Here is a 12,329-nt window from a genome sequence, read left to right on the forward strand (position 1 = left end):
GGAAAGTCCTCTGCATTTTTCTGGATTTTGCCTTGTCCAAGTGAAAACGCCCATCACCAAGGAAGTAGACAAATCTGCAACCACCTATTTTGTGGCAGCTACCGCTGTTGCGACTGTCTGAGATGATTTCTTCTCAACCGCAATCTCAACCTTCTTTGTCGATGTTTTCTTTAGTTAACCCCCGTCTTTCCTTTCTCTCCTCCGTGGTCTCACGGTAGTACTTCTTCCACGTGGCGCTATCTCCGACACCGTGCACGCGTCCATACGACGGTCGAGTATCCACCGGTTGTCGTTTCAATATGTTCAACGCCCGGTTGAATGGAGTGTCCCACTTGGGCCTCGCCAATGCCTCGGACGGCGAGTCGCTTTCGGCCGCAATCCGGTGCTGCTCTCTCTGCAAAAGGCACAAGGATCATTTACAAATATGACTAACGTGTGCAGTCGAATTGATCAGAAACTAAAATTACCAGCAGACTCATGAACTCCGTAATGACTTGTTTTGTCTCGTAAACCTTCTTCACTGGGTCCCAACGGTGCCGGGCTCTGAGGACGTCACGCTCCTATGGGACGGTGGAATCCGCCAAGGGGTCTGGGATGCCCAGACTCGCGGCTTCCGCGTCCTCCTTGGCCCATTTGGACCTCTTTCCGCCGTAACCACGGCTTCCGAGGTGGTGGCTCCCAATGTTCCTCTCTTGAAGCCCCTTCATGTACTTAGACTTTTTTTGGCAGCTTCGGCCTCGCAAGCCTCCTTGAATATTTGAAACTGCTCTTCCGTGATTGTCGGATTATCCTTTACAATCTCGGAGTAGGGTTCCTTCTTGTCGATGATCTTTGCTTTCACTCGATTTTTCCAGGCGGCCAACGCGTCGCTAAACTTGGTCATGGCGTGTTTGTTTATCTTCTTCATTGCCGGGTCCTCATCTGGATCTTCATAATCCTTCTCATTCTAGCCCGGGAACAAGAATATCTGGTGAAACTTCTTTAGGACTGAGCTCCTCATATTTTCTATCTTCTGTAGTTTCTCATCGTTGATGGTGGCGGTTGTCCGTACGATGCAGCCTATTTGATTGCCGTAGCATCGACGCGCTTCCTCGTGCGCCTTTGGCTCAAAATTGCCATCGTCCACCTCCGTGACCACCAGTCTAGTATCCTGAGTTTGTTAGGAAGCCGTTGCCTCTTTGCTTTCGGTTCTACACTGGCTCCGCTCCCCGAGGCAGCGCCGGTCTAAGTCTCAGCGCCGGTCTGAGTCTCAGCGCGGGTCTGAGTCTCAGCACCGGTCTGCGTGTCGATCTCAGTCCCCGATGCCACCGGTGGGCCAGCAACAACATCGGTTGATCGTCGGCAAGGCTAAAAAATTCGTCTGCCGCCCGGTAGACGTCGTCGCAATCACCAGAACCCTGTCCTTCACCGTTGCTAGCCATGTTTCCTATGATTAAATCTACTCAATTAATTCTAGACCTAATAAAATGAATAATGACATAAAAAAGGCCTATTGTTTTGCAGGAATGTTGACTCCTTCCTGGTGCGGCAAATCCCGGGCACTCAATATGTCCTAGTTTGTAGCACAAGTCATGCCGAAATTCACGGAAAATTTCGGCATGACCTTTGCTAAAAAGTGGACAAATCGAGAACCTGAAATTTGCCGGAACATAAATGAATCAATATTCTGGCAAAACATAGGCCACTCAGCATCATTCCCTGGAAACAACAAAGCCACTTGGGCACAATCGAACAACTTCAATGAAAAGATATAACATAAGCAAACACTATTGAGGAATTTGCATATAACATGGCCACTTCAATGAAAAGATATAATCAACAATAATGGAATATGCAAATGAACATCAATGACATATATCATATAAAAACAGTCTTGTTTTTTGTTTACATAGCAACAATTAGTTTGATCAAGTTTTTGAAAAGAAAATCAATTCTGTTTTTTGTTTATAGCTAAATGCCATAGCTACTATTTTTTATTTATAGCTAAATACTTTTGTTTTTTGTCTAAAGCTAAAAGTCTAGGAACTCCATTTTCTCTAACCCTTCTGACCTCACCAAAATTTCCACAACAAGACCTTAGTACCTACACCCAGTTTGTTCAAAAATATTTAGGTCCATAGTCCAAATAATTCAAATTTCATTTGAATGAAATTTGGAATAAATTCAGGTCCGTAGTCCAAATATTTTTTTATAGATAAGTGTTTTTTTATAGCCTCTGTTAATTGAAATCTAAATGCTACTATTATTCATATACCCTTTATTAGTTTAAAGCTAAATGGACTACTGTTTAGGCATTTTCATAAAAATTGTCCTAGCTAATTTCCTAAAAAAATTGCTAATCATTTTTCCTAAATGCTATAAAATGCCTACTGCCCTAAAAAATCTAGGGTTCATATGAACACCTAGGGTTCATATGAACATCAACACAGTATCAACATATATATGAATTGCCCTAGCAGAGAGAGAGAGGAGGGTAGGGGATAGGAGAGGCAGAGCCTTACGGTCGGCGGCGAGGGCAGGCTCTGGCTCGGGCGGCGGCGGTGAGGTCGAGGGCTGCAGCGGTGAACTTGAGGGAGGCAACGGTGAGGTCGACGATGGCCTCGGGCGGCGGCGGTGTGGTCGAAGGCGGCCTCGGGCGGTGGCGGTGTGGTCGAAGGCGGCAGGGCGACGGCGGCGATGGAGCAGTTGGGGGACAGGGGGGCCGGGAGTAGAGAGGGAGGAAAGGACTTAGCAAAATTTTGAGCCCGAGCTGCCGAGATTTGAGTCAAACTAGCAGTAGCGCGTTTTGCCGAAACGTGCTATAGCTAAGATAGCTATAGCGTGTTCTAGAGAAACGCGCTACAGCTATTCCTTTCTGTTTTATTTTTATTTTTCTTTTATTTTCTTTACATTTTCTTTTTTCATTTCTCCTTTTTCTATTTCTTTTATTTTTCTATTTATTTTCTTTTTCATAGCAGTAGCGCTCTACAACATAAACGCGCTGCTACAAAGTTTTTAGCAGTAGCGTGCTTCTGGGTGAACCGCTACTATTATTCCTAGCCTACCGACATTAGTGAGGGAATTTTAGTAGTAGCGCTTTTCCGTGAAGACGCGCTACTGCTAAAGCAATGGTAGTAGCGTGGTTTTGCAACAAGCGCTACTACTAAGTAGCGCTAGCGCCGAGTTTTGACCAACGCTACTGCTATACCTCTGTGTATAAGGTTTTCCCTTGTAGTGTAGGTCCATTGGGGAACAAAATCAGAGCCGATTGGAATATGAGTTCTTTGTTTTTGTTTGGGGTTTCTTTTGCAAGATGCATAATCTAGTTCGTAATTTTGAGTTTCCTTTGGATCCTATTTATAAATTGTACTCGCATGCTTATCTAATCGATATTAGGTCTTAAAAAAGAGTGAAATGGTCTATTGTCCGTGTGTTACTCTAATTTGTTGTAGGATAGCGATGATGAGCAATAGATTTTTAGAAAACGAACCTTACTAGGATTTTTAGGAGATCTATTTTACTATCTTTTTTGTTAAGAATAGGCTTAAAAAAGTCTTGTCTGGTCCTTGATTAGATTTTGGATATTTAGAGCATCTACAACCGCCATGAGCAAATCAGGCCCCTTAAACGCCTGCGGACGCATCCAGAGACATCCGCCCGCACTGACCGGGCATGCCTCATATTTGCCACTCTGCATACATGTATCTCATATTCGGTGCCTTATCTCCATACTACACATGCAACGTTGATCTACTCTACATGATCAAACGATGGACAATAAAAATCGGCTGCAAAGGAACATAAGATCGCTGCAAACGGACATTAACAAACTTGGGCACATCCAAAAGATCATAGTTCATCACCGGACAAGTTCTTAAACTTCTACAACTAAAACGATATAAAAAATGAGGACAGAGGGATAAACATTTCCTCGCCGGGCCTTTGCCCTTTCGGTCACCGGCGCAGCTGTAGGCGTCCGCGGCCGGTGGAGGGTCTTGGTCATCCGACGAGGAGGTGCAACTGTCACCGTCATCGGAGTTGGAGTCGGAGAGGACGAAGAGCCCCTTCATCCGACGGATCGTCCTATCCTACTTCCACTTCAACCTGGCGATCCGAGCCTTTTCCGCCGTTGCCTCCTTCGCCCCGCGCTCCGACCGCTCAATAGCAAGCCAGAGCGCCTTGGCGTTCTTCCTTCAGAGGCGGCGAGCGTAAGTCTTCTTCGTCATGAGGACCCATGCGAGAAGACATGCGTCCTTGTCCTTGTCAGCCTCCATCCCGCAGCGGCGGCGCGCGAACTCCTCCACCGCGTCCCTCTCCCGTGCATGCTGCCTCTCACAGTGAGCGACGCGCGCTTGTGATTTCGGAGTGTGCATGCGGACAGGCGGCGCGGGCACTAGCAGCCACCGCTGCCCGCGTGGACAAGTGGCCGATGGGGGAAGGAGATGCCATGAGGCTGGTGCGGACTGCGTTGTCCTGGCGTCGTTGCATGCGGGCCGGGAGGGTCCAGCTCCAGTGTCTGAGCTGCGGTGATGCTCTAGATCCAGAGCTACCGCCGTTCTCCACCTTGGACTGGTCCAGCACAATGCAGAGGGCCATCTCCTCCTCATAGTCGAGTTCGGAGCGGAGTCGCTGCCGGAGCTGGACATCATAGTGGATGGTATCGAAATTGGAGAGGGAGAGGAGAGGACGGAGCGAGAGAGGGCGAGAGAGAGAGAGAGAGAGAGAGAGAGAGAGAGAGAGAGAGAGGGAGAGAGAGAGAGCTAGGGTACGGAGCGAGGCTCTCGGATTGGTTTTTTTGTGGGACATATGTGGGGTCAGTGGTGGGCCGGGACTGTCAGGCGGACGCGCCCAGGTGTGCCTGGGCCGCTCCATATCCGTTCTATATTTGGGTTGTATATGAGGCGTGTCGGTCAGACCGGACATTTATCCACGGTTTGAGAGGTCCGGTTGGGTCTATTTTTTGTGATTGATCAATAACTGGACAGCCTGCCCGAACGTTTGAGACGAATATAAGAGGCCCGGATATAGATACCAAGCCAAATGACCACGTATCGACTCCATGTTAGCTAGACTAGCCGTTGAATGAAGGGAAGATCCGAAGGACAACCTGGGTACCGGCGCATCCTATATGCAACAAAAAATTAGTAATTCAAAAAAGTTCAAAAAATTCCAAATCTTTTTGGTATCAAACTTGATCAAGTATTGTAGTCGTATAAAAAGATTCGTCAGAAAATGACATTCGTTGCATCCTGGGTCGAAGATTAGGTAAAAAACGCTATATACAAATACTATACACGCTATATTATCGTCATAGACTTGTCTTTTTTGCCTTGAAGTCAATAGGAATCATTTCTTGTCCAAACTTTTTATACGAGTACAATCCCTAATCATGTTTGATTCTAAAAAAGTTTTGGAATTTTTTGAACTTTTTCTAAATTACTAATTTGTTTTGTGCATATAGGATGCGCAGGTACTCGAGAGCAGCAAGTTCTCGTCCCTGAATAAAGATGTTGCATTATTAGGTTGGAACGCCCTTCAGATCTGGGCGTTGAATCATAAAGTGCTCAACGATATTTTTTTGGGGGGATTCCAGAATCTCACTCGACTGAGGACTTAACGAAGTTTTAGTCGATGCTATATTCGTTAGATCTTACGTGGTGATCCATGTAAAATTTTGTTTTAATTTTTTCTTTTGCAGTCTCAGTCGACTGAAATCTAATCACATTTTTTTATTTACCGAAACATATGCATATGCGTTTTGCATTAGAGATGGCCTTAACATAATTTGTTTTCCACGAAGAGTTCTCTCACATATTTTTTTTCCATGTAAGCAACTATGAGTTGCCAAGTATTATTTGTGTTTTGCTCTTACACTGCCACCAATGTAATTGCACCAAGAGCCAGTAGAAGGTTTTTTTGGCCGGGTAGCACAAGCTTTTATTTAGACACACATCATTAATTACTGGAGATAGATACTATATACAAATGCTTGTATCCAATATTTGGATTTCCATATCCTCTAAGACATTACACAAATGCTTCTATCCAATATTTGGATTTTCATATCCTCTAAAACATTACACAAATGCTTGTATCCAATATTTGAATTTTCGTATCCTCTAAAACATTACACAAATGCTTGTATTCAATATTTGGATTTTCGTATCCTCTAAGACATTACACAAATGCTTGTTTCCCAATATTTGAATTTCCATGTCCTCTAAGGCATTGAATGGATAGCCAAGAGGAATGCAATAAATAGCACTCAAACCCCGTTCTTCTCCTCACACATCCTTTCCAACAACTTATTTTGAGCACTTGGCCATGGCGTTCAGCGGCGCCCAGATGCTCGCTGCCTTCACCATGGGCTTTCTTCTCATGGCCTTATGTAAGTTCATATAGCAGATTTTATCGCATTGCAATTCCATGCAATTTTAGATCAATCGATGAAACAACTGCTACTATAATTTTCTGGTGCACACATTAATTCTATGTCACATGCAGGTGTGGAGGCTCGGGTATGCATGTCCCCTAGCAAGTCGTACAAAAGGAGCCCTTGCAAGAACGTGCGCTGCACCGCGGCCTGTCACAAAGAACACTTCAAGGGTGGGTACTGCTCCAGTAAGAAGTCAATTGTTGGCGATGACCACAACGAAGACAACGAGGAGAACTTCTATAAGAAACGTCCTAAGAAAAAGACGTGCATGTGTACACATGAATGCGGTAAAGCCCCGCCACCACCGTCAGAACCTGATGTGCCAGAGCCACCGGGTGAACCCGTGGTGCCGGATCCTCAGAAGAAGCCGCCACCGCCATATGAACGTGACGTGCCGGAGCCGCCCTTGGGAGAACACAAGAAGAAGAAGCCGCCGCCAGCTGCGGACCAGTGAGCAAATGGTCTATTCCACCCGTCTGAGGAAAATGATTTTAATAAGAGAGGAATTATTCAATGCTTGACTTGTACTCATGCATAAATGATTGCGTGAGAATAATAATAATAATCTGGGTACTGTTAAAGGGAGTATGTCCTTGTGATAGTTCCACCTTCTCCCACCCCTCCTACATTTCCATGCAGCCAACACCGATCTTTTTTCTCTCATACGAGCCCACGCATCCAATGAGCCAATACGAAAAGGAAAAAAAGATCCCACGACCCACGAACACATGTCCACACGGCTCATCCCTCATCTCCCTGACCACGCCCCTCCCGATCACGTCTTTTTTAAACGCTATGGAGTCTCTATCTCTACATACGACTAGTAGAATGCTCGTGCGTTATTATGGGCATTTGAAATATTTACCTGGAGTTATATCTAAAACATAATGCACGTTAAACTTCATAGAAAAGATAGACAGTAAAAGTCGGGTAGAAATTGGAATTCACTTCACTTACAATGTACTCCCAAATGTAGGATCACTTTTTGACACTATCATAATGTCAACAATGATCTTATAATTTGGGACGGAGGTAGTGGGTTGATAAAAAAAAAAAGGCAATTTTAAGATGTGTACCTAGAGCGATGATATAACTATAACAAGTTATGAATTAAGATCTACTTGATGCACTTAAGATATTCTCGCTCAATATAAAAATGTTGTCTTTAGCTTGATTCACACGATATTTAAGCAAGTATAATAGAAACATCTTCCTCAACTATCCATCACAAGCAGTATATGTAGTCAACACAAATAGTTTACATGGAAGGTCTAAAATTTTGCAGCAAAGAATACCCACCGTTCAAACTGGACGAACCAATTCTGTACCGTTCAATGAGAACATAATCAAAAACAAAGTAGCTAGACACATCCCTGCAATTGAATAATTAATATTATCTTCAATATGGTGATAAAAAATGATTGTATCTTGAATATTATCATAATGAAATATATAAATTTGCTCATCCATGGGAAAACTAAACACATATAGAAGTACATCTTTTGAGTATTATATCATGTGAAACAAACATACAAAGAAGAAGAATTATTTACATGCACCTCTTCTGATTGCGTAAAACTCGTTGATTTTTCAGTCCGGTCCATCATCGTTACGTCAATGACTATATCACTCGATATTTTCAAAGCATCATCCACCAGTTTCTATATGACCAACAAAAATGGGAAATATAAAAATATATTAGGAAAAGTATATATTAAAAATCATGTATGTAAAATATATATTCATTGGTCGGCTGCTAGAAATGAACGGTGCCTGTTTTTAACTAACTGGGTGACATAATGTTTTTTAGTAGATTGAGTGGCATCCCAATTTTTAATAAATTGTAGGCTCATCTATAAATCACTATTTTATGATTATTCTTGGGAATTTACTATTTAGGCATGTGATATTCTAGAAGAAAAAATATGTTACATTTCTCGAGAGTAAACAATCGATTTTCCCACCATATTAGGAAGAACAACCGATTTTTCTAAAAATCAAACACAGCCAGCCTTTCCCTTCCTTTGTAGAAGTATCTCTATCTCTATCTCTACTATTAAAAAGGAGAATCGAACGTCGTGATGGTTCGACCTCCCTCCTATCGCTAGCTATCGATACATCCTCCCACCCACGTCGCCCTCATCTAATTGTTTTTTTTTCGAGTTAACCAGCGGTAAGTAAACGAGGGAACCGACCGGTTAATCAATCCCAGCTCGAAACAAGAACGAAAACTGTCGTCACACAGGTCGCACGTCCCAACCCCTCGCTCCCGATCTCGTCGCCGCCCCTTGTGCTCGCCTCCGCGGAACCCACACATGATCCTCTGCGGGTGCCGTACGGGCCTAGAGGATTGGGATGCCTCCCATCCCGTGCCTTCCGCTTGCCGTGGAAGAGAGAGAGAGAGAGAGAGAGAGAGGGAGATACGGGAGAGGCAGGAGCGCAGCGGCGGTTCTGGGCTTCTGGCCGATCTCGTGCTTTCCCCTCGCTCCCGATCCATTCTCCTCGACTGGTGCCATCACAATCGTCCCGTTGCCTCGACTCCTCCAATCACTCTCCTCGAACAGCTGGGTGGGTTGAATCTGCGCTACCGGAGTAGTCATGAAGTGCGTGGCCGGAGACGAAGGAGAGGCGAATGGAATAGGTGTCAAATAGGTGGATCGCCGGTTCCAACGCAGTGTGAACGCGGTGGAGACGTACACGAGGCGGGAACGCACGCGGGTCCTTGGGGGAGCAGTGGCGTCGGAGGCGAGATCTCTATCCGGGCTAAGTAAACGGCGAGAGAGAGGACCGTCCACGGCCGAAGTAACGAGATGGATCATGCGGTGGACGCTTTTCGGACGGACCCGATGACCATCACGCGATACCTGCTGAAGGAGCAGAGCAGGCGCCCGGAGTCGCGCGATGACTTCACCATCCTCCTCTCCCACATCGTCCTCGGCTGCAAGTTCGTCGCCACTCAACAAGGCCGGCCAAGCCAAGCTCATCGGTCTCTCAGTTCAGAGCAACGTCCAGGCAAGCACTTGTTTCCTCTCTTCATCAAAGTTGTTCTTCCGTGAGAATGGTGCTATGATGATGATTGCCTGTTTTCTTTGCCGTGGGTTCTTCAGGTGGAGGAGCAGAAAGAAGTTGGACGTGCTCTCCCAACGAGGTGTTGGTCAATGCCCTTGTCAGCAGTGGTCGCACCGTATGACTCTTCTCTCATCTTGGTTCTTTTAATTTTTGAACAAGATCGTTGCTTCTATTCTGTTTTGTGACACTCCTCTGCGAACGACGTCATATATGCAGTGCGTTCTTGTGTCCGAGGAGGACGAGGAGGCTTCATACTTGGACCGAAAGCTCCGTGGGAAGTGTGTAAAAAACCTCCACTCCATATGCTCTGCTCACAAACTTGATATGGTCGAGCAATTTTACTTCTGCTGTTTCTGATGAAGTGTACGTGTGGCTCTTCATTTCCCATTAGGTACTGTGTCTGCTTTGATCCCCTGGATGGCTCCTCCAACATCGACTGCGGCATGCCCATCGGAATGGTATGCGCACAAGTAATTTCACCGCTTAAAAGGTTGAACGGAACACACAATTAATAAGAAGTTGGAGTCACTATCTGACTTGATTTGATTGTCGGGCGCATGGATAAAACATGATAGTCACATCAGGAAAGGCGATTTCAAAAGGAGCATGAACCGCTGCATGCCAGGGCAGTGAGTGTGTATTCCTTGATGGGCGTTGGTGTGATTGTTGTGTTATTCTGAATTTAGTCATATGACTGTGTGTCTTGTGTCTGATTCAGTCCGTCATTGAATAATCAGATGACAATGGAGGTGCTCGACTCAAGGCAGAGGTACTCAAATTTGATCACTTTGTTGTAGAATCATGGTGCTAATTAAATAATCTCTTGACTGATTTTGAATCTTTGTCAATAGTTCAACATCTTCTTTTATCACAAGGTCTAAAAGGTATCATTTAAAATGTGCAGATGATCATTAGGTGTCAAACCCGTCCCCTTTGTCATCTTCTAGATGAACTGCGTTATAGAAAGTGGAAAATTGTTGCTTGTTATGTTGATATGCAAACTACCAAATTGGGAAATTTCCGATGATGATGAAACTACATTGTAAAAAAGTGAATCATATTAGGAATGTCTCCCGACCCTCAAATTGTTGCTTGTTATATTGATCTGCAGACTACCAAATTGAAAAAAAAATTCAATCATGATATGATTCTGAGAATTGATGCATGGTTGCAGATGGCTACCAAACTGTTAAATTATCAACCTTGAGAAAATATAGATATATTTTGTGCATGCAGGTTTGATGCATGATTTCAGCTGCATGTAGGTTTCGGTTTGTGTCCAAGACAAGTATATGTATACCAATAATGATTACTTTATTTTTCAAGTGGTTCCTGCTGCGGGCATGACAAGTGCGTGTGTATAAATTAGCATCATGTTGCCTGCACATTGAATTTATAACTCTTTTTTCTAAATAATGTGTCATATTTTGATTCCTGTCAAAATGACCATTGCTATTTGCCTTCTAGACATCTTGTATGTTGCTTATGCTGATAATAATTTTATTTTTCTTGGGATTTGATTATGCTCTCGAAGGGTACATTACGAGCATGTAAACTTCTATGATAATGAAAGTGCCACATAGACTAATTTATTCTGGTAGTGTACTGCCTTTTATGCATTCATCAGAGCTATTCCACAATTTTGCCCCCACTTATACCTTTTTACACTTTTGTATGTGTAGCTTCTTTTAATTTTTTAAGACATTGATTTCTGCCTTTTAAGTCTTCATGTGTGCAGAATTACTTCTGCAGTGAGCCGGCATCTGGTGAGCTTGACGAGTACTTCCTGAAGATTGATGTCCGCTCCTGTTGCGTCACTAATCAAGGTCCCATTTGCATGGGAAGCTGATTTTTTTGTTAGATTGCCAATGAAACGCTTCGATAGGAGAAAAGAAACCGGATGCACACACACATTTACATATTTCATGTCATGGTAGTATGTCGTCGTAGTTTTCTGATTTTGTTGATCCGTGGCAACGCACGCGCATTCAGCTAGTATTTTATAAAGCAAAAACAACTCACCCCCTCACTCTCTCACGCACGGGCACAAGACCTCACTCACGTCTTACTCTTCCCACACTGGTTGCCGCCGCCACCTCTTGCCAACACAGCGGTGCCGCCGCCTCCTCTCTCCGATGTGGCATGGATCTTCGGTCTCTCCTCCACACTCACCCCCACCCCCATCGTGATGTCCCCTCCACTGCCACGGTATAAGCTCCGGTCGGATCAGGTGAGTAACTGTGAGCACATCTGACATGTCAAGTACCTGGATTCGGGCTTGACAACGAGTTGTGACCCCGCACAGGTCGCCCCGCCACTTATCCCAAGCTTCCCTCCCAGCTGCAAGCTGTGACCACACAGTTAGTGCGCCATTCCCCGCCGCCGTCCGCCGCCTCTGCCAAGATGTCGTCCCGCCGGCCCTTTTGCTACCCTTCTTCACTAGTGGAAAACAGGGAACTAGTCCCGGTTCTAGAACCGGGACAAAACGGTCGGGACTAAAGCCCAAAATCTTTAGTCCCGATTCGCTTACGAACCAAGACAGAAGGGGCTCCACGTGGCCGCTGCGAGGCGCTCAGGCACGAGGACTTTTAGTCCCGGTTGGTAACACCAACCGGGATCAAAAGGCAGCTACATGTCAGCAGCTGGCAGGAGCTGGAGTTTTGTTTTTCTTTGAAGGGGGGGAGGGGGGTCAGGGGGTTTTGGAGGGTTAATTTAGGGGTTTCATATTGTGAGAGGTAGCTAATAGAGAGAAGTGGCCTCTCTTTCTCTGTGCTTGGTCGATGCTAGCTACTATACATATAGAGAGAACTCGACATGCTAGGTAGTAAGAAAATGAAGGAACAAT

At 44.8% G+C, this 12,329-nt stretch overlaps 1 protein-coding gene and 1 long non-coding RNA gene across 2 annotated transcripts; both read left to right on the forward strand.

Moving 5' to 3' along the window:
- The first annotated feature begins 6,282 nt into the window (after positions 1 to 6,282).
- LOC125549073 (major pollen allergen Art v 1-like) lies at positions 6,283 to 6,994 on the forward strand. Its single transcript, XM_048712565.1, has 2 exons — positions 6,283 to 6,367; positions 6,484 to 6,994. Exons 1-2 carry the CDS (start codon positions 6,304 to 6,306, stop codon positions 6,867 to 6,869), a joined length of 450 nt encoding a protein of 149 aa, XP_048568522.1. The 5' UTR covers positions 6,283 to 6,303; the 3' UTR covers positions 6,870 to 6,994.
- Positions 6,995 to 9,476: 2,482 nt separating this feature from the next.
- On the forward strand, positions 9,477 to 10,100 carry LOC125549074. Its single transcript, XR_007301238.1, has 3 exons — positions 9,477 to 9,599; positions 9,701 to 9,762; positions 9,876 to 10,100. It is a non-coding gene; the product is annotated as an uncharacterized LOC125549074 (long non-coding RNA).
- The last annotated feature ends 2,229 nt before the right edge of the window (positions 10,101 to 12,329 follow it).

The sequence above is a fragment of the Triticum urartu genome, chromosome 3 (genome assembly GCF_003073215.2).
Source record: "Triticum urartu cultivar G1812 chromosome 3, Tu2.1, whole genome shotgun sequence".
In the NCBI taxonomy this organism is placed as follows: domain Eukaryota; kingdom Viridiplantae; phylum Streptophyta; class Magnoliopsida; order Poales; family Poaceae; genus Triticum; species Triticum urartu.

What these genes read in the sequence shown, in the direction of transcription:
- LOC125549073 (XM_048712565.1), top strand. Translation starts at nt 6,304, where the DNA reads ATGGCGTTCAGCGGCGCCCAGATGCTCGCTGCCTTCACCATGGGCTTT. An exon ending in CTTTCTTCTCATGGCCTTAT is followed by an intron (nt 6,368 to 6,483) that starts GTAAGTTCATAT and finishes TGTCACATGCAG; the next exon opens with GTGTGGAGGCTCGGGTATGC.